This window comes from Schistocerca serialis, chromosome 1 (assembly GCF_023864345.2).
Source record: "Schistocerca serialis cubense isolate TAMUIC-IGC-003099 chromosome 1, iqSchSeri2.2, whole genome shotgun sequence".
Taxonomy (NCBI): domain Eukaryota; kingdom Metazoa; phylum Arthropoda; class Insecta; order Orthoptera; family Acrididae; genus Schistocerca; species Schistocerca serialis.
Window position 1 is genome coordinate 819,715,880 of NC_064638.1, and position 23,318 is coordinate 819,739,197.

A 23,318-nucleotide genomic window follows, 5' to 3' on the forward strand; every position below is an offset into this window, starting at 1 on the left:
GGGAAATCACGGAAAACCTAAATCAGGATGGCTGGAGACGGGATTGAACCGTCGTCCTCCCGAATGCGAGTCCAGTGTGCTAACCACTGCGCCACCTCGCTCGGTCGTTAAAGTAATCTCTGGCGTGCCATAGGGGAGTGTTATGGGACCATTGCTTTTCACAATATATATAAATGACCTAGTAGATAGTGTCGGAAGTTCCATGCGGGTTTTTGTGGATGATGCTGTAGTATACAGAGAAGTTTCAGCATTAGAAAATTGCAGCGAAATGCAGGAAGATCTGCAGCGGATAGGCACTTGGTGCAGGAAGTGGCAACTGACCCTTAACACAGACAAATGTAATGTATTGTGAATATATAGAAAGAAGGATCCTTTATTGTATGATTATATGATAACGGAACAAACACTGGTAGCAGTTACTTCTGTAAAATATCTGGAAGTATGCGTGCGGAACGATTTGAAGTGGAATAACCATATAAAATTAATTGTTGGTAAGGCGGGTGCCAAGTTCAGATTCATTGGGAGAGTCCTTAGAAAATGTAGTCCATCAACAAAGGAGGTGGCTTACAAAACACTCGTTCAACCTGTACTTGAGTATTGCTCATCAGTGTGGGATCCGTACCAGGACGGGTTGACAGACGAGATAGAGAAGATCCAAAGAAGAGGGGCGCGTTTCGTCACAGGGTTATTTGGTAAGCGTCATAGCGTTACGGAGATGTTTAGCAAACTCAAGTGGCAGACTCTGCAAGAGAGGTGCTCTGCATCGCGGTGCAGCTTGCTGTCCAGGTTTCGAGAGGGTGCGTTTCTGGATGAGGTATCGAATATATTGCTTCCCCCTACTTATACCTCTCGAGGAGATCACAAATGTAAAATTAGAGAGGTTCGAGCATGCACAAAGGCTTTCCGGCAGTCGTTCTTCCCGCAAACCATACACGACTGGAACAGGTAAGGCGGGTAATGACAGTGGCACGTAAAGTGCCCTCCGCCACACACCGTTGGGTGGCTTGCGGAGTATAAATGTAGATGTAGATGTAAACTTGTACTACTGTAGTAGGCGTGGGCTTCATGTCTATCTTGGCTACAATAATGTGTTCACTATGCTGTTTGTAGTAGCTTACCCGCACTCCTATTTTTTTATTCATTATTAAACCTACTCTTGCATTACCCCTATTTGATTATGTATTTATAACCCTGTATTCACCTGACCAAATGTCTTGTTCCTCCTGCCATTGAACTTCGCTTATTCCCACTCTATCTAACTTTAACCTATCTATTTCTCTTTTTAAATTTTCTAACCTACCTGCTCAATTAAGGGATCTGACATTCCACGCTCCAATCCGTAGAACGCCAGTTTTCTTTCTCCTGATAACGACGTCCTCTTGAGTAGTCCCCGCTGGAGATCCGAATGGGGGACTATTTTACCTCCAGAATATTTTACCCAAGAGGACACAATCATCATTTAACCATACAGTAAAGCTGCATGCCCTCTGAAAAAATTATGGCTGTAGTTTCCCCCAGCACAGGAAGGCCGTTTTGGTTAGTGTTACAAGGCCAGATCAGTCAGTCATCCAGACTGTTGGCCCTGCAACTACTGAAAAGGCTGCTGCCCCACCGTTGTGGTTGCACAGCTATCTGTATCGTTGAGGCATGCATGCCTCCCCACCAATGGCAAGGTCTATGGTTCATGGGGGGAGGGGGGGGGGGGGTCTACAAGATACCATAACAAAATTAAACTAGATGACAATGTTTTGAGTGGTAATTCACAAGTTAGGAGTATCAATCACTTTCTGAATGTAGCTGCAAATAGCATCAACATCATTCACTGAAATTAACAGAATTACAAAAATTCTAAAAAATAATATCTCAAGTGGTGTCAATGGAATTTCAAGCAAAATTCTAAAAAGTTGTTCCAACTTAAGTAAGGTCCTTAGTGACATATGTAATGCGTCAATGGCTCTTTTCCAGGCATGTTAAACTATTCAACTGGTAAACGTTTTTATAATAAAAGTGAAAAGACAGACTTAAAACAATTATCATACAATATCTTTATTGACGTTTTTATCCAAAATATTCGAAAATGAATGTACACCTAAGTAGTCTCACATTTAAAAATTAATAATTTACTTAGAGTATCACAATTTCAATGTCAGACGCGTTGTTCAACTGAAAATGCTGTTTATAGATTCCCTCATCAAATAGCATGAGCCTTATATAATAAAAGAAACCCTTGTTGGTACTTTTTGTGATCTTTCCAGAGTGTCTGATGGTATACATTATGTTACACTCTTAGAAAAACTCAAGTTTTATGGAACTGATGCTTTTGGCAACAGCTGGTTTGAATCACACTTTAAAAAATTAAAACAATGTTTGAAGGTTCTATATTCCGACATAACTGTCATAAAGGAGTGTGGCTATAATATGAGTTAAATGTTTATTTGACACTACAATATGGAAGCCATAGTCACAGTACATAAAATTTTTCGTTTAAAAAAAAAAAAAAAAAGTGTGTTACATTGCCAGTTTCAACGAACTACATCATCATTTTCAAATGAAAAACATCAGTTGGAGAATACATAATTCCCATTATATATTCTCCAACTGATGTTTTATTTGAAAATGATGATGTAGTTCATTGAATATATAATGGGAATTACATATTATCCAACCGATGTTTTACATTTGAAAATGACGATGTAGTCTATTGAAAACGATAATGTAATGCCCCCCATTAAAAAAAAAAAAAAAAAAAAAAAAAAAGGAAAATTTTATGTAGTGTGACTATTGCTTCACTATTGTAGTGTCAAATAAACATTTAACTAATGTTTTAAGGGTTGAAAATTTTAGTGACAGGGGAATTGACAAAGGGAGTCCCACAGGTTTCAATTTTGAGTCCACTCCTATTCTATATATATGAGAATGACTTTCCCCTTAAAATTCAACACACAGAATTGGCACTTTTTGCAGGTAATACTAGTGTTATACCTAATAAATGCTGTTAACAAGAAAGCAACAGAAGAGATTGTTAACGATGAGTTCTTTAGAGATACAGTTGTACCAACAACTGATGTAGCACGTGCACAGGGGTCAGTAAGTAGGGTAGAATGCTCCAAATTTTTGCGTGTACACATTGATGAGAACTTGAAAAGGAAGAAGCATATTCCTGAGTTTCTCAAAAAATTAACTTCAGCTGCTTTTGGTCTTCATGCACGTGCTAATCTTGGAAACAAACAAATTAACCTCCTGACATATTTTGCATATCTCCACACAATAATGTCTCATGGAATAGTTTTCTGGGATAACTTACCACTTAGAAAGAAAATACAGTTGGCACAAAAGTGAGCAGTAACAATACATAGCATTCACCTGTGAACATCATGTAGGTATCTCCTCTTCAAAAAGTTAGGCATTTTAACGGTACTTTCATACTACACACACTCTTGAGACAAAAAAAGTCTTATCATGAAGGAGTTATGCAAATAGGTTACAAATTGATATTCATATGTGTATCAATGGAAAATGCAAAACTGTAAACTTTGGAGGCCAATGGGTGAATGTTTGATGCTGCAGCACAACTTCACCGTGCAGCCGGCAAGTATAGTAAACAAGGTACATGCCAATAAGGGAGCATAAAGTCTTTGCTAATTTCATTCCGTGTACTCAGCTGGACAGTAACTATGCCTTGCTGACAGGCACATGAACAATATATGCAGATGTCAGCATTTTATGGAGTTGGTTGTATAGGAGTGATGCCACTATTCAACGATGTTGCCAGGAATGGGTGAACTGTGACAGAACACAGCGTTAAGAAGGAACTGATCGACCTAGAGCCTAGAGAGATGGCAAAACATGAGAAGTGAGCAGCCATCAGAGAGGCACTCGGAGTCCCTGATTCATCATTAGCTACGATCCAACCAGCAACTGGTGCTTCAGTGATTACAAGGATCAATAATAGGCAGTCACAGAAAGGGTGATGAGCTCGCAGCACCCCTTGTACCGTCCACTACTGACCTCTGTACACCAACAAGCCCACTTGCAGTGGTGTTAGGCACATTTAGCCTCGAATCTCATTGACTGGAGTAGAACTGTCTTCCGTGATGCATCCTGCTTTGAACTGAGCCCTGATGACCAACAAAGACGTGTCTGGAGATGCCCTGAACAACAGTGGGATATCAACCTGGACAGTTGCCCACCATACATCACGACAACCAGGAGTCATGGTTTGATTGCCATTTCACTTCGCAGCAGGACTCCTTTGGTTTGTCATCCACAGCATCCTTACAGCACAGCGGTACATTGACGATATTCTATGCTCCATTTTGTTGCCCTTCATAGCAAGCCATCCTGGGCTTACATTTCAGCAAGACAATTTCCACCACACATGGCAAGAGTTTCTACTGATTGTCTTCATATTGCCAAACCCTATCTTAGCCAGCAAGGTCACCAAATCTTTCCCCAATAGCAAATGTTTGGGGCATTATGATGGGCAGGGCCCTCCAACCAGCTCGGGATTTTGACTATCTAATATGCCACTTGAACAGATTTTTGCACAATAACTCTCAGGAGGACATTCAGCAAGTCTATAATCAATGCCAAACCAAGTAACCACTTGCATAAGAGCCAGAATTGGGCCAACACGTTATTGACATGCTCATTTGTGAAGTGCTTTCTCTTGAATAAATCATCCAATTTTTCTGAAATTGTAATAATTTGTGCGTCTGAACATGTACATCACATCTACTGATTTCCATCCCATTCCAATAATTCCTTCTTTCTTTTTGTCTTAGAAGGATTCCTAGACACCTGCAAACAGACAACCCCTTGACACCCTTCAGCTGTGTCACATTACACTCCTGCTCTAGCACATGCCAGTGGGCAAGCAAATCACAGAGTATCGAAGATGTTGCCTGCCTGCAGGAACCCATCAAGGGTTGTCTCTGTACAGGTAAATTTTTAAAGCAATCAATGAAGGTGCACTGGTGACACCAAGAATGATGCCAGACTGGATGGTCTTACAATGACCATTCATTGTTTTCATTCACACAGGTATCAATGTGGCACCCCTTTGCGATAACACCATAGGAGTGTGTGAAACAGGAGGACTGAAAAAGCATAAAGTGATGGGAAATACTGAATGAAAACAATTGATTCATTTGGTTGTTGGAAAACAATCAACTCATTTGGTTGTACTTTTACATATAGGTTGAATTATTCATTCATTCTTTTGAGTGAAACCAGTCCGGCATGGGAGCAATTAAATGAAAACAGTAATTCAGTTTGTTGGGCTACTCATTCATTCTTTTGAATGAAATGAGTCTAAGGTCAGTTGGTTATTTTTTTTTTTTCAAGCGAAAACAGTCTGTGGGAGCAACTGAATGAAAACATTGGACACAGTTGTAGCTTTAAATATTGAATGAATTATTCAGTCTTTCTTTTCAAGTGAAAACATGCAGTAGTTTTTCTGTCGGTTGAACCATGTATTCATTCTTTCAACTGAAAACACTCTTTATTGTTTTAGCTGACAGAGCTATACATTTATTCTTCTGAATGAAACCAGCCTGCAGTACTTTCATTAGTTGAACTAAAACTGTGCTACATTATATTGCCAGAGGGTAGACCTACCCCCAGGGGTAGATGAAGATATTTCTTGGGGTGGGGTGGGGTGGGGGGGGGGGGGGGGGGTGGTACACACCCATGACGGTGTTAATGGAAAATTAAGGATTTACATGTTCATTTCATTATGTTCTGAATGGAGTAATTTTCCTTTTCATCATTTGTAATCGATTCATATATTGTTATGGATTAAGTTGTTCCATATGCCATTAAAGCATAACTAATTAAACTGACTTATTGCTGGGGTAGACCTGCCATCAGTTAAATTGCTGACCCCAGACAAAAACACCAAAAACCCCAAACACCTGGGTCAAATCAGATTATTTTCCCAGGTACACAAAGTACGCAGACGATAAGTTGGCTGAAAGCCGCGATGTATCACAGGTAATGGTGACATGTGAGGGTAATGTTTCCTTGCTTGGGTTTCGGCACCGACAATGCCAGCAGGTATGCACCTCCTACTGATCTACAGATATAAATTACGCATGAGAGTAACAAGGATTTGTGAATGCGCATTATTGAGACACTCATGTCTAAATATAGTGCCGTACTCATTTGCAGTAAGGAATATGATCATAAATTAAGTCGGTTTTAATAGAGCTCAATGAGTGGAAGGCAAATGGAATTTAAAATATTCAGTTGTGTGGCGGGCGGGGCGGGTTGCGATGCATAGCAATGTTATTAATAGTTTTTTGTGGAGAACTTACTCACTTCTGCAAAACACAATTTGGAAACCTTTTGTTGAGGTGACCATATTTTCTAGACCAAAATTCAGGACACATTAAAAAAAATTGATACTGCAAAAAGTCTTAATTTAAAAAAATTGGTACAGATCTAGAAAAATCCTGACTGTCACAAAACAAGGGAAGTGACAAAGGGATGGTTGGTCACCTTAAATGTGTGCACCATCTGCAGCACACAGGTGCAATATTCCAGTTTCATGTCCAGCCTAGCATGTCCTCATTCACGAATGTTATTGCTGCTCTGATGCAGGATCTGTGATCCTGCACACCCTGCCCAAAGAAAAAAATGTAATACAGATCTGCAGGACCTGGGTGTCAGATCTGGGCTGTACCGACCATTCCACACACTATACCAACTGCTGGGCGGGTGGCCGGTCTATAACTAACGTGGAAAAAAAAAAAAAACAGCTTTACGTGTGTGTGTGTGTGTGTGTGTGTGTCTACATTATGCCACAAACTGCACCTTTCGACCTTTCTAGCTATTCCCATTTCTGATGTATACATGATCTAAGTTGTAAAAATCATTTTTGAACATCCTGCATACATATAGGGAAGCATCTAAGTGTGCTTACTGCTGGGTTTCTAACAGACTAAATTGAAGAAAATATGTATGGGCGAGTCCTCATTTAATGTATTTTATCTGAGGTTTACTACACTCTATTTATTTCCAGTCAGTCGAATTTCCCCAGACATGAATAAAGGTCCAGGTTTACCTTGGATAGTTGGATAAAAATCCCTCCAGTATGCCTCTGAACACCCTCAAAACTGGGGCCAAACTGGGGAAACCCGGATGTACCAGTATCGCAGCCATAGATAGTGGTTCGAAGGTGACCATAATTGTTCCCTTAACAATATATGAAGAAGAAAGGAAGAGCTTTTCTTGTTTCAGCATCTGCTTGCATTCTGTTTTGTAGAAAATGTGCGATGATGTCCACAAATTAAAAATCATTTGAATATAGCCCATAAACACTTATTCAGCCATTTATTTGTGTGGAAGGTACCTATGTTGTACAGAAAATTACATCACCGGCAACGTAGGTACAAATTACTCACATGTACACAAGGCTGTTTACATTTCACAGTCTATGAAAAGCAGCATGTGTAGTATTTCATGGGTATGTACAAGTACTACTCACATTCAAACATCATACTTCAGTTTCAAAGTTATCTATCTCAGGGCAGCATTATCAACAGTCTGTAACAGCGTAACTAGGTTTTAATCCCTGTAGCACTCTGGGAGTGACAACTGGATTTGCCTGACCACCAGTGCATTCAATTCTTAGAAGAAACAAAGATGGTTTCGGTGCTGTTACATCATTATTGTTGCTGCATTCTGTTGGAGGAGGAGATTAGTGTTAAACGTCTTGTTGACAGCTAGGTCATTAGAAATGGAGCACAAGCTTGGATTATGGAAGGATGGAGGGGGAAATCAGCTGTGCTCTTCCAAAGGAACCATCCATTTGCCTTAAGTGATTTGGGGAAATTGCAGAAAACCTAAATCAGAATGGCCAGACGCAAGTTTGAACTTTCATCCTCCTGAATGTGAGCGAATGTGATAACCACTGCACTACCCAGCTTGGTTGCACTCTGTTGTCACCTCTCATCAGTAATACTGTCATTCTGATATTTGCAGTAACTTTTAGTTCAGTTTTTCATCTATGTTTATTAATAGTGTGTTCATGTTATAGTGAGTGAGCCTTTTGTTTGCCTTTTGCATCAAAATGCCAAAAAGCACAGTTGGGAATTTTAAACAAAAACTGAAGAAGATGATGTGATCTTTACAATCTGTAAAAAGGAAATACGTTTTCACAGTTCATACAGTAATCTAAGGGACCACTTGAAAAGGAAGCACCATTGTTTCTTAAACATTGCACCTGGTAATTTGTCAGAAGACACAACAGGCAGTCAACTCCTCCCACCCGCTGCTGGCACCATGGCTACTCTACTGTTTCTGGCTCCATGATGTGTGCTGCTGCTTCCTCTGTTGGCATTGCTACATTCACAGATGTAGCAGGTATGTCAAATACACAACCTCATTTCACAAGACTTACTATGCTTTTAACAACAGCACTAAACCAACCTTCTAATCATCGAAGTACTGTAGTCACACAAGCATCGAGGAGGTACCAAGAAGATAAAAGAGTTATCTAGTAGTAAAATTAAACAGACTGACAACTCCTCATTGGTACTATGACTGAGTGTTATCTTCCATTTTTTGGGTTGATACTACCATATTTATGAAGCTAGTTAATGCGCTGGAACTGGTGTATACTTTGTCTTCCAACTAAACCCTGACAAACTGTTAAATGATCGTTGTCTTGAAATTAGGGATGTTATTGTCAATTGGCTGAAACCAAATATGTCACACTGAATGCCGACAAGTGGACCAACATACATACACAAGGACTTTTTACAGTGACAAGGCACTTTATTGAGCAGTACAAGCTGTAGTCAGCTTTTACAGCCACTGTGCACATTACTAATTGGCATACTTCTGAAAACATTACCAAGAGCATTAAACCAACTGTTTCTGAGAGGGAATAGGTGACAAATTGTTTTCTCTTGTCACTGAATGCGAGTGTTACGGTGGATATAGCAAGGAAAATTAATGTTGTTGTTCATTTGGGGTGTGCTGCTCACACACTTTAATTTAGTAGTGTCAGATTTTTTTCTTTTCTGGGAAGTCTTGGAATTCCTGGGACCACTACTGATATCGATCACAGACAAATCGTCAAGATTCTCAAGTCCTACACGCAGCTATCTGGATTTATTTTATAATCTTCTGTGTTTAGACTTTCATGCCCAAATCAGGAATCACTGACCAGGTTAAGTTTAAGGCTGAATGTCTTTTACCTTAAAGTTTGCATATGTCTTCTGCTATATGTCAGCCTATTCCAATGCAATAGGTACATTTGATTCACTCACGATCAAAACTTTCTTCCAAATATTGTTCAGAAAAGTGAAACATTATGGACAATAAGAAGATGAATAAAAAAATGTAAAAAAGGAAAACAGAGAAATATGTTTTGGTCATATACTATCGCTGGCAGAGGTATATTTACCAGGTAATATTTCATCATGAAGTTCAAACTGTAATAAATGCATATTTTTCAGACAATATTGGTAGTTACCATCAACATCATTTTCAGCTCTTAGATCTCCCTTTTTGAAGTGGATCTTTTTGTCTTGTAATGCGAGTTGTTGGATGCAATGCATCTGGCAGAGGTATATTTACCAGGTAACATTTCATCATGAAGTTCAAACTGTAATAAAAGCATATTTTTAGACAATATTGGTAATTACCTTCAACATCATTTTCAGCCCTTACATCTCCCTTGTTGAACTGGATCTTTTTGTCTTGTAATGGAGTTCTTGGACACAATGCGTCTAGTGTGGTGGGACCAAGAGAGAAATGCAATCCAGTCTTGCCATTCTCATGACAGCGGAAGTTGTTCGCCTGCTCCTTTTCATTAGCTTTGACGAAATTTAGTTGTGTACGACGCAGAGCCTCATAGGATGCCTGATAAGTCCAGAAATAACACAATATTTTACTGTATGAAGCACATCAGTACTGAATTTCCCTCATATTTGGTGGTTGAAACTTACATAAATATGTGAAGGTGTTGCAATCTACTACATAAATAATGCAGATGCCGATGGTATAACTAATATCTCCTCACTTAGTGTTGACTAAGGATTCAAGATGGTAGCAGTAAAAGTCTCAAAAATATACTTGAATATCCCTTGATTTTGCATTCACCACTACTTTGCAGTTTTGGCTATGTAGTCATTGCCAAGTGACTGTATAACATAACCCCTCAAACTGAGTAACATAACTGCTCAAGCTAATATACTTTTTATGGATTAAGTATTATCTGACTGCTTCTGTAACTGAGTGGTCAGCATGTCTGACTGCTGCGTAGAGGACCTGGGATCAATTCCCACTACAGCGACAGATTTCTTTTCTTGGTGGGTGCACTGTAATAGGTTCCACTTAGTCTCATGATGCCAGCTGAGGTGCTATTCAAATGAGAAGTAGTTGCTCCAAGGTCTGGAAAGCTGACATTGGCTATGGGGAGCAGTGTGTTAGCCTCATGTGCCTCCATATTACATCCAAATGATGCCAAATGGCAGAGCATGACATGGCAGCCAGTTGGCACTGTGTAGTCCTCTAGGTCTGATCGCAGACTTTAGTCTTTTTTTTCCCTTAAATATCTATACAATTACTTGAAAAAACATGTCTATTTGTTGGGTTACATTATACAGTCACTTGAAAATTGCCACACAGCTGAAACTGCACAATAGTGTTGAATGCAAAATAAAGGGATATATCAATCCAGCCAATGACTGCATGTGTCAGATTGTTATCACTCAGAAAAAAATTGATAGTTACAACTGTGTACTATTCCCCAGCAGCAAATTTCGAAACATATTTGGAAAAAATGGAACCACTAGGAAAGCCTTAGACCAAATATTTATTAACAAGGATAAATATGCAGAATAAGTAAACTATGGAATCCATGATTCAGTCATCGCAAGTCCTTAACCTTCAGAATGAATGCATTATCAAAACCAAGAAGGACACAAAGCTAGCACCCCCCCCCCCCTTCCCCCTCCACATGATACTACAAGTATATATCCCTACTAGCTAGGTAGATAAGAGATTAAAACAATTTCCAGTGAGATAAACAACATTAGTCCCCCACAGATGAAATCGTAGAAATGACATCTTCGACATTTACACATCTCTTCTTCAACAAGCTTACTCAGAAGCTGTCTCTTATACAAATTCTTAATAAGTTCCAGAACTCCTCGGCCCATTGGCTACAACAATGTCATTATGTTAGACAGTACATATTTAATTTTGATGCCGCCACTGACCATAGGTCCTACAGCCAGATTTGATGGGGCATTGTCAGGATGAAATGTGACAATATAATACAAAGGATAGTTGCTGCTCACCATATAGCAAAGATGCTAAGCCACAGAAAGACACAACAAAAAGACTGTCATAAAATTAGGTTTCGGCCAACAGGGCCTTTGTCAAAAGTGGATGATGCCCGACAGAATCCAAACTGACCACCTCCTTCCTATTCGCCACGATCAACCATTGCTTCACCCACAACATATGTGGGGTACAGCTATGGGCTCCTGCATGGCACCATCCTATGCGAACTTATTCGCGGGTCATGTAGAGGAATACATCTTAAACACACAGAATCCCAAACCTCTCACATGGTTCAGATACACTGATGACAACTTAGTGATGTGGATCGAGGGTGAGGACACCCTATCCACATTCCTCCAGAACCTCCACACCTTCTCCCCCCATTCACTTCACCTGGTCCTACTCAACCCATCAAGCCACCTTCCTCAATGTTGGCCTCCACCTCAATGATGACTGTATCAGTAGCTCTGTCCATTTCAAACCTACCTACCAACAGCAATACCTCCACTTCAACAGCTGCACCCATTTCATACCAAGAAGTCCATTCCATACAGCCTAGCCACATGGGGCTGTTGTAACATCCATGAGATAAATTTTAGCTACAGTTAGATGAGAGGAAATTATGCCTCTAACAGTTATAAACATTATCTATCCAACATATGGAAAAACAGTCAAATAAAACAAAACTATGATAAATATTAATTTTTTGTATAATATTTTATGATGTAATTGGACATACAATGATAGTTGTAAATTCCTTTTATGATCTGTTTTTGTCTTCCTTTGTTTTTACCTTTTTTTGGTTGGCTTTTGTAGGTTGCAGACGCAAGATGCATATCAAACTGAGGTCTGTTAAGAAATTGTAATTATTTATTAATTATTATTTGAGAATAAAGTTCTTTATCATTATAAATATGTATGAATAATTATTTGTAACTTTAATTCCTCTCCCAATAATCATTATCTGTGTTAATTATTTCTTTCGCTGCAAGGAGCGCAGCCATTGATGATATCAATTTGTATCGCATTTTTATCTGTGTTTCTTAGGAAAGTATCGAAGGTTTGCTTGATGAAAATTAGTCTAAATAGTGCACAATATGAAAGTAAAATTTAGTCGGCATTAATTCAAATACTTATCCTGTTAAAAGGAAATTTGCTCTAACAATAGAAAGTCTCTGTCAATTGTCTGCTGCCATCATAACAATTATCTCAGCGGTAATAAAAATGTGTAAAAATAAATGAGCACCGGTGGTCCTGAACTCATTTTAATGAAAATAATTCGAATCAAATTGGTTCTTTAAAAACAGTGCTCATAGCACAATCCATATAACAAACTTTTTCTTTCTGATGTATGGAGCCAAAATTAATTACGCACGAGTTGCGAAAAATATTGTTTCAGGTAACATACGTCACTGTTGTGCGCGGCTGATATTCGGTAGTTTTAATGATCATTTTGCTGAAGATACCTGTTTCCATCATAATCAATAGTTGTATAGAATCTGTTGTACAAACTGTGATTTAGTGACACTTACACAACTTACAAACAACAATTTAACACAATGTTAACTTGGATTTCTTTAGCAACTTGACTAAATCTTTAGCCGGGAGAAAAAATTATTTTGTAATTACTCATTGTAATGAAATAACATTATCATTTTCATTTACAAATTAGTGAAATACCATACCACTGAATAACACGGTGAACACCACACTGGTGCCCAACGTGGGGCCACCAATTCACATTTATTCATTTTAATAATTGAAACTGTGATCTATTACAGGTATGGGGTACCAAAACAAACTATTAATCATTGTATATTTACTTGTTTCATGAGCTTTGACATCTTCCTACCAAACTGCTGTACGAGTCTGCATCTGCACTGGTGCGAGAGACACGAGTAACTTCAAATAAGCAGTGCTGTCCACCACTCACAATCAGCAAAGGCAGGAACAGACGTTCATGTTCAGTAATTACATAGCAGCATACCATCAACAACCGTTGTGTGTGACATTTAAAGTTGAGAAATCAGTACCTGCAGCCATAAGTAGTAATAACTGAATAATCTGGCTGTGAGAATAATATTTTCAAGTGTAGCAATTCTACAAAAATTTTGTGCACAGAGTGAATTATTTAGATAATGTTATTTGTGTATATGTGTTAGTTATAAGATTATTTTGTGTCAATTGGTGCTTGTCAGTGATTTATATATTTCTTATGCTATATTGGTGATACAATGGTTAAGCAAAATAAACATATTAAACCAAATGAGCATACTGATGCAGAAATGACATCAGAGTCTCAGGTAGAACAATCTACCCATACTTCTGCCGAATTATTAGAAAATTTAAATATGAATGGTTATTTAGTAACTGATGTCCCGAGTGATAGTAAAACTGAGGAGTTGCCAAAACAAACTGACACTCTTGCAGTCAACCAATTAGGAATTAATGACAATATTTCTCCTGGGCAAGGGGCAGAAGTTAGCAATGCTTAAGCTATGCCGATACAGGATATGCTAACAGCATTGTTTGAAAAGCCTGAAAAACAACGCGAGCTTAAAGAGCAGGAGCATGAAAGACAACGTCAGCTGGAAAAGAAAAAATGTAGACAGGAAAAGCTTATAGAAAAACAGCAACAGGAGCTCAGAGACAAAGAAAAGGAAAAGAAATTTATGGAAAACATAAACAATATTTTTCTGGAAAGAGATAAAGAAATTGTCCGTAGGATTAATCAAGTGTTGGTCGATCGTGATAATGCTATTACTACCCATTTTAAGCACGAGATCGATGCAGTAAAAACCACTATTGAACCGTTAACAAACATTCCAGTTCAGGTCAATAGCCTTAAACTGAAGTAGATAGACTAGAGAACCAATACAAAGCTTTGGCTACCACTGTGGAAACAATGCAGGAGAACACTCCCTCGGAAATCTGAAAGCAAGTCCGAACTGAAGTAGCCAGGGTGCTGAACTCTGAAAATCAAAACTTTGAAAATGTGACAGTATGCAGTAATGACAACACTGGTACTGACAGGCAAAAGATCACAGATAATCTAACGGCGAATTTTAATGCACCACAATGAAGACCAAATTTTGGTAATCAACCGATATTACCAGAGAAATATGTGACACCAAGGAACAATAATAGTGAAATAGAATGTACTTGTAATAAAGTAACCACACCACCTGCGAATGATAGCAATTCTATGCACTTAACTACTTTAATGAATGAAGAAAGCCTGATTAAGCATAGATAGTTTCAAATATTTAACGAAGAAAGCAAGAAAAACATACATCCAGTAGTTTTCATTCAAAACTTCAAAAGCGTTCTTCCAAAATCATGGCCGGAAGAACAGAAAATACAGTTTGTGGTTTCACATATTTCTGGTGATGCATCGCTCTGGGCATTAAATGCAGCAGAAACTTGCAAGACTTTCAACGACTTTGAGAAGGCGTTCCTTGATCAATTGTGGTCAGCATATACTCAAGAGCGGCTCCGTAAAGTTGTTTACAATGCAGAAATGTACAATCCGAAATCGGGTTCCTTAAGGAAGTACTTTGAAAAATATATTAACATGACCCATTACTGGGATGAGCCAGTAACCACCAGAGACTTGCTGCGAGTGTTAAAAGCTAGATTACCGATACATATTAGAGAAAAATTATTTAATGTTACAGACATCGATCTGAAAGAATTTCTGTCTGTAATTGATTCTCTGGATCTAGTGCAAGAAGACACCAAAAAAAATTCTTATGTGACCAGCAATACCAATAGTCCTAATGGGAAAAATTCATGGAATGGAAACAATGGAAATAGGGGCAAAGGTAATCCAAAGAAAAATAAAAGTAAAGCATATAGTAACGGAAAATACAATAATAACAATAATAATAATAGTAATAGGAATCAATAAAACCAAAATTTTGGTTATCCTAATAATAATAACAGTAATGATCAAAAGACCGAAGAACACTAACAACCGAATGGTATTCAGAGGCAGTACCATAATGAAAATCCAAACAACAGCAATAGCAGCCGAAAGATGAAATGACAACAGGTCAGACAGTCCATAAAAAGACAAGCCTAAAAATATGCGGGGTGACAGTGAATATTGGCGACATCAGGGACCAAGTCATTGGCAGCTGCAGCAAAATTCTATCAATTCAGGTCAGCCAATAAATTATGTACAGGCTATACCTATACCAAGCAATCAATATCCACTGTGGTGGGATCCAAGCAGGCCACTTCTGACTGAAAACCCGCAAAATGTTAGAAGAGTGGAGGTGCCTTCAGAAGCAAAACAAAACACTCAGAAGCCAATAAACTAATTTTGGTCCCTGTAGGCCTTCGCCAGGTGACCGAGGACAACAATGACGGCAATAGGTCAATGAAACAAAAAATAAACATGATACAGTATCAGCTGTAGGCCTTCGCCAGGTGACCGAGGACAACAATGACGGCAATAGGTCAATGAAACAAAAAATAAACATGATACAGTATCAGGATGTCAACAGGATCGAAGATGAGCTATATCAGGAACCTGCTGTCTCTGATAAGCCACAAAGGGGAAAATATCTGAGCAAGTGTCACCGAAGCTGTAAATGGTGTAACAACTACTATTCTACTTGACACGGGTGTGGATGTATCAGTTACGAATACGCAGGTTTTCAAAAAGGTGTCGGAGATAAGAAGATTGCCAATTTTGCCTGTTGCAAATTGTAAGGTTACAGGGGCATGGGAAAAAAGGCACAGAGTATAAAATACCAGACACAGGTGGAAGTTTCCTTGGGAAATGATCGCTTATTATGCATGTTCCTACTAATGGATAACTTGTCAGTACCGGTGCTTCTGGGTCTTGAGTTCTTTCGGGAAAGGAAAGCTGTAATTGATCTCACCTGTGGGATACGTGCACTTAAGTACCATGTTAATCCGGGAAGTATCCACAGCAACTTCCCAGATAATACAGTCACTGAAGTCATTTAAAGTACTTAATTCAACTACAATTTTACCACGTGTAAAACAACATTTAAACTGAACATTTGCATCTTGAGAGTAGCAAATCTACATGGATTACGTGGACTGAACATACACACACACACACACACACACACACACACACACACACACACACACACACACACACAATAGATAAACTAAATTTCTTTTTCTCAGCCCAAGGGACAATGTAACATCCACAAGATAAATTAGCTACAGTGTGATGAGAAGAAATTATGCCTCTAACAGTTATAAACATTATCTATCCGACCTATAGAAAAACAGTGAAGTAAAACAAAACGATGATAAATATTAATTATTTATATACTATTTTATGATTTAATTGGACATATCAATGTGTATCATACAAAGACAACAGTAATTGTAAATTCCTTTTATGATCTGCATTCGTCTTCCTTTGTTTTTCCCTTTTTTTGGTTGGCTTTTGTAGGTTGCAGACGAAGACGCATATCAAACGGAGGTCTGTTAAGAAATTGTAATTATTTGTTAATTATTACTTGAGAATAGAGTTCTTTAATATTATAAATATTCGAATCAGATTGTTTCTTTAAAGACAGTGGTCACAGCACGATCCATATAACAAACTTTTTCTTGCTGATGTATGGAGCCAAAATTAATTGCGCACGAGTTGCGAAGAATATTGTTTCAGGTAACATATGTCAGTGTTGTGCGCGGCTGATATTCGGTGGTTTTAACGATCATTTTGCTGAAGATAACTGTTTCCATCATAATCAATAGTTGTATAGAATCTGTTGTACGAATTGTGATTTAGTGACACTTACACAACTTACGTTAACTTGGATTTCTTTAGCAACTTGACCAAATCTTTAACCGAGAGAAAAAAATATTTTGTAATTACTGACTGTAATGAAATAACATTATCATTTTCATTTACAAATTAATTAGATACCAAACCACCGAATAACACAGCGAACGCCACATTGTCATACCTGTAGTGACAAGCGATTCCTCTCGAAATATACCGAGGGTCTGACTGAGGCCATTATAGATCGTAATCATCCCCCCAACCTTGTACAAAAACAGATCTACTGTGCCTTATCTTTCCAGTCACCGAACAACTCCCAAAGCTCCACTGTCCGGCCATGGAAGAGCATTCCCCTTATGACTCAGTAACACCCAGGGCTGAAGCAACTGAATTACATTCTCTACTAGGGTTTCGACCACCTCTCGTTTTGCCCTGAAGTGAGGAATGTCCTACCTACTATCCTTCCCACTCCTCCCACAGTGGTATTCCACCGCCCAATGAATGTACACAATATCCTTGTTCATCCCTACACAACCCCTGTGTCCCAGCCCCATACCTCATGGCTCATATCCCTGTAATAGACCTAGATGCAACACCTGTTGCATAGATCCTCTCACCGCCACCTACACATCACCTATCCCATCAAAAGCAGGGCTACCTGTGAAACCAGTCATGTGATTTACACGTTCAGCTGCAACTACTGTGCTGCATTCTACATGGGCATGCCAACCAACAAGTTGTCTGTCGGCATGAATGGCCACCGACAAACTGTGGCCAAGACACAACTGGATCACCCTGTTGCTGAGCATGGTGCCCAATACAACGTCCTCCATTCCAGTTACTGGTTCACAGCCTGTGTCATCTGGATCCAAACCTCCCCCACATCCCCTCATAGCTGACAAACCATGTCTCGCAGACCTACTACACTTTCACTGCCCTCCAAAGTACCTCCCGCCACCACACAGAATCCAGAACCTAAACAGACCAGAAACACAAATGTGAACCATTCCTCCAAAAGCCTTAGCCTTGCAGAAGTATCAGTCCTTTCCAAAGGCCTCACCTTTTGCCCCATCCTCAAATTCAATCTTGCAGGACTAGTTAAAGACCTTCTCCCAGTCTCTACAGTGGTAACACTTTTTTGCCACCAACCATACCAATCGGATTCAACCAAAGACCAACATTGAACTCTGTCTGATTCAGTTCACTCCTTCATCCAACCATGATTCACCCCCACTGCCCCCAAATCAGCCCCTGTTAACTTTCCAGAATTTCTTAGTCTCAAACATTGCCTCACCAGCATTCCCCAAATCTCTCAACGTAAGTCAAACTAACCTTAAATATGCAGAAAGATCCACAATCACCACCTAAAAACTATTGACAAAGGCTCCCCCACTGTTGTTTTGAACCACAAGGATTACCTGGCAGGAGGACTCCGCCAGCTGTCAGGTTAATCCACCTACAGACTCTGCCACACTGGCCCCATTCCAGAAATACAGCAGGATCTCCAGTCTCTCCTCAAACCCTTAGGCCCATTCAAGAACCTCTCCCCAAAGTCCAACTCTCTTGTCACCCCTACCATTCCCTGCACTCTTACGTTCTACGTGCTTCCTAAGTCCATAAATCCAACCACCCAGGACACCCCACTGTGGCCGGTTACTGTGCCCCCACTGGGAGAATATCTGCTCTTGTAGACGATTACCTCCAGCCTACTACCCGCAACCTACACTCCTACATAAAAGATACCAACCATTTTATCCACACAGTTCCTGTCCCTTTACCACATGGTAGCCTTCTCGTAACTATTGATGCCACCTCCCTTTATGCTGACATCCCTAATGCTCATCGCCTTACCACTATTGAACACTACCTTTTCCAACGCCCGACAGTTTCCAAACCTACGAACTCCTTCCTAGTCACCATGACCAATTATGTCCCCACCCACAATTATGTCTCCTTTGAAGGGATTATCTACAAACATATCTGTGGTACGATTATGGGCGCCCGCATGGCACCATACTATGCCAACCTATTCATGGGCCATCTAGAGGAATGCTTCCTAAACACTCAGAATCCCATCACTCTCACCTGGTTGAGATTCATTGATGACATCTTGGTGATGTGGCTCGAGGATGAGGACACCCTATCCACATTCCTCCAGAACCTCAACACCTTCTCACCCATTCACTTCACCTTGTCCTACTCAACCCATCAAGCCACCTTCCTCAATGCTGACCTCCACCTCAATGATGCCTGTATCAGTACCTCTGTCCATATGAAACCTATGAACCATCAGCAACACCTCCACTTTGACGGCTGCCACCCATTCCATACCAAGAAGTCAATTCCATACAGCCTGTCCACCCAGGGCTGTCATACCTGTAGTGATGAGTGATCCCTCTCAAAATATACCGAGGGTTTGACTGAGGCCTTTACAGATCGTAATCATCCTTCGAACCTTGTACAAAAACAGATCTCCCCTGCCTTATCTTTCCAGCCACCCAACAACTCCCAAAGCTCCACCGTCTGACCATGGAAGAGCAGTCCCCTTGTGACTCAGTACCACCCAGGACTGAAGCAACTGAATTACATTTTCCACTAGGGTTTTGACCACCTCTCATTGTGCCCTGAAGTAAGAAATATCCTACCCACTATCCTTCCAACTCCTCCCACAGTGGTACTCCGCCGCCAACCGAATGCACACAATATCCTTGTTCATCCCTACACAACCCCTGTGTACCAGTTTCTTACTTCATAGCTCATATGCCTGTAATAGATCTAGATGTAAGACCCATCCCAAACATCCTCCCATCACCACCTACTCCAGTCCTGTCACAAACATCACCTATCCCATCAAAAGCAATGCTATCTGTGAAACCGTTCATGTGATCTACAAGCTAAGCTGCAGCCATTGTGCTGCATTCTTTGTGGGCATGACAACCAACAAGCTGTCTGTCGTCATGAATGGCCACTGACAAACTGTAGCGAAGAAACAACTGGACTACCCTGTTGCTGAGCACGCTGGCCAACACAACGTCCTTCATTTCAATGACTACTTCACAGCCTGTGCTGTCTGGATACTTCTCACCAACACCAGCTTTTCTGAACTGTGCAAGTGGGAACTCTCCCTGAAATATATCCTATGTTCCTGTAACCCTCCTGGCCACAGTCCTCATTAGTCATTGTCTTTATCCATCTAGTGCCTTCCCTGCTTCTATTCTAGCACTACACAGCTCTCTATTACATCAATGCACCCAGTCTTTTTACTTCTCTCCTTTCCTGCTACCCCCCCCCCCCCCCTCTTTTCCCTCCCTCACCCTGCATCTAACCTCCTGACTGCACCTAGCTGTCCCACTCTCCACCCTTTCCTTGACACTCCCAGGAGCACTTTACTGCCTCCTACCTGTATCCTACTATCCCTTACCTTCTCCATCCTCCCCCAGCCTCCTCCTTACCCCCAACCAGTTGCCTCTCCCATAATGTCCTGCCACTCGCAGTCTAACTCTAGCTGACAGAGACTGTGATCATGTGTGTGTGGGTTGCATTTGCGTGAGTGTGTGCATGCGTGTATGTTATCTACTTTTGACAATGGCCTTGTTGGCCGAAAGCTAATTCCCTGACAGTCTTTTTGTTGTGCCTTTCTGCAACTCAGCATCTCCACTATATGGTGAGTAGCAACTATGCTTGTCTTTATACTGTTTCATTCCATCCTGGATATTCCACTGGGCAAAATAAATAGTGATAAATGAGCATATATAAATAAATGAATATTATAACAGTGGACATTATATTAACTTATGATGTCTAGTTGAAAGCTTAAATTAATTTGACTACTGTATTAATGTCTGACTGAGCAGGCTGTTATATTTTAGTGTACTACCTCATGTTGGGTCTCTGTCTGCATGTTGTTATTGTCAAATGGAGCAGCGTTTGTTTACGTTTCAAATTGGAAAGTAGGTGAACATAATTTTGTATAAAGTCTGTCTAGTTAATTAAGTCTGTTCATTAAGACAATGGTGATCTGCATCTACATACATATAGTACTCTCTCTTTGAGGAGATTCATAAGGCCACTTTTCCCTGAATGATTCAATATCTGGATATGCTCTTCAATGTTGTTTACTCCATGTCTGTTGAGAATTGTATGGATTGCAAATAGAGATTTTGATGTGTTGTTCAACGTATGACATCTCAATGTTCTTTGAACTGAATGTTTAAGCTATTCCCAGTTCGTCTTACATAGCAGAGGGGGAAACTCTGGCTACTGAGTTTGTATATGGTTGATCTTTTACATTGTGGGTGGGGTCTCAGCAGAGGGTTGTTATTTTTTAAGTTATGAATGGCTAGCTGCTGAAGTTGCAAGAAACAACCTGTATATCTCAATCATTTCATCTGAGAGGAATTCTGCAAGACTATAAAAACACTTATTAGGAAGATACTTCTTCAAACCTACTTTGAAGGAACTGCTTTAAATTTTTTTATATACATCGGAAGTTTGTTTTAAAAATTTGATCCTGATGTGATATGGGCTGTTGTTTATCTCTTTTGTGTTATGCCTCTTCAGGTGACCATCATTCCCTCTAGTGTTATAAATATGTACATCTTTGCTTAAATTACTGTACTGCTTGGATACTGCAATTAGTTGTATAGTTTTAGAAATATGTATCGATGTGTAGTGTAAGTATCTTTTAATTCTTGAACAATCCTTTACATGGTTCATTTTATCTGAATTGCACAGAAGCCTAACTGCCTTATTTTTTGAAGGATGAATACTCTTTTTATGAGCCTGAATGCATCTGAAATTTAACAGCCTTTGACAGACGATAATGTAGTATTCAATACACCAAATCAGTGAAGCATCCAGTCATATAGCTGTTCTTCTTAGGTTTTTTACTTTAACATGTAATTCTGAGTAGATAATTGAAACGTTTGTTTAATAATTAGAGGATTTGTTTCAGTGCATAATTATATATCGTAACTGGCAAAATTAATAACATCAGATAAAAATATGCAAATACTGGGTACTTCACTATTCTAAGTGACAAAAAACCATAATTTCTCATATAAAAATAAAGTTAGTGATAAAAAACCAAGCTGTGTATGATTATATTTAATGATTATTTATTTGGATAAATAAAAATTCTACTCACCAAGCAACGGAAGAAAACACACATAAAAGACTGTTGTGAAAGGCAAGCTTTGAAGCCAGTTGAAGGGGAATGAAGAACAGCGAAGGAAAAGGACTGGAGAGGTCTAGGAAAAGGGGGAGATTTTGGGAAAGTCACCCAGAACCATGGGTCAGGGGAGACTTACCATATGGGATGAGAAGGAAATGATATTTAATGAATGGTAATTGAATAGATCTGGATATTTGACAAGCCACAAAGTAAATAAGAAATGTTATGAAAGAAATATAATATGTAACTCACAAAAAAGATCACATATTTGTATCAAAAAGGTCAGATTTGTTAAAGTCTACGATGTTAATAATTTTGGGCAAGAATGTTTGTTTATCACATTCAGGCTGTTAATAACAGTGTCACTTTATAATAAAATCAATTCTAACTCAATTTATAACAAAGAGAAGAAATACAGAATACTCACTGTTAGAAATTTATAGATGTTATCATGGTTTTGACCACATATCTCAGTTTCTCTCTATTTTTCTCAGTTTTAATTCAGTACTGTTCCAGTCTTTGACTCTGTTACTCTTAGTTTGACTCAGATGCAGTGTCAGTTCTTTGGAACTGTAGTGGTTGGCTGGATATTATAAATATACATCGAATATTGAGTGTCAGTTCTTTGGAACTGTAGTGGTTGGCTGGATATTATAAATATACATCGAATATTGAGAAAAAGAGAGAGATTTCATGCAGTAAATATCTGAGGAAAATTCTATGTGCTCTTATTTGTTTTAATGATGGTAGGTAAAGAGGAGGAACATGTAACAGCACACCCCCATTCAACAACTCCATAGGTCAGGATGGACATACTAGGATAAAATACACCATCCTCAGATCATAATTTAGAACTTATGACATTGTTCTCCACTGCATAAACTGATTTTCTTAATCTTAAGTTTTTAAATAATTCCTTAAGCCATTTAAGACACTACAATGGATCATTCCCATTGTGTCCTCAGCTAACAGTTGTACCATCTGCATGCATGCATGCATGCATGCATGTATGTATGTATGTACATATTAAACCAACGACCCAGAAATGACAGAGAGGCTTCATTC

General features: G+C 39.3%; 1 protein-coding gene across 5 annotated transcripts in view; it reads right to left on the reverse strand.

Annotated features, from left to right (window-relative positions):
- LOC126484370 (E3 ubiquitin-protein ligase CCNB1IP1-like) overlaps nucleotides 1-23,318 on the reverse strand; it is a 210,970-nt gene that overhangs the window by 54,249 nt on the left and 133,403 nt on the right. For 4 of the 5 annotated variants that reach the window (XM_050107855.1, XM_050107879.1, XM_050107846.1 and 1 more), the window contains one exon: nucleotides 9,657-9,873. The exons of the other annotated variant lie outside the window; for it this stretch is intronic. In XM_050107855.1, coding sequence (XP_049963812.1) covers nucleotides 9,657-9,873 — 217 coding nt within the window. The remainder of the gene's footprint in view (nucleotides 1-9,656; nucleotides 9,874-23,318) is intronic. 5 annotated transcript variants of the gene reach the window in all.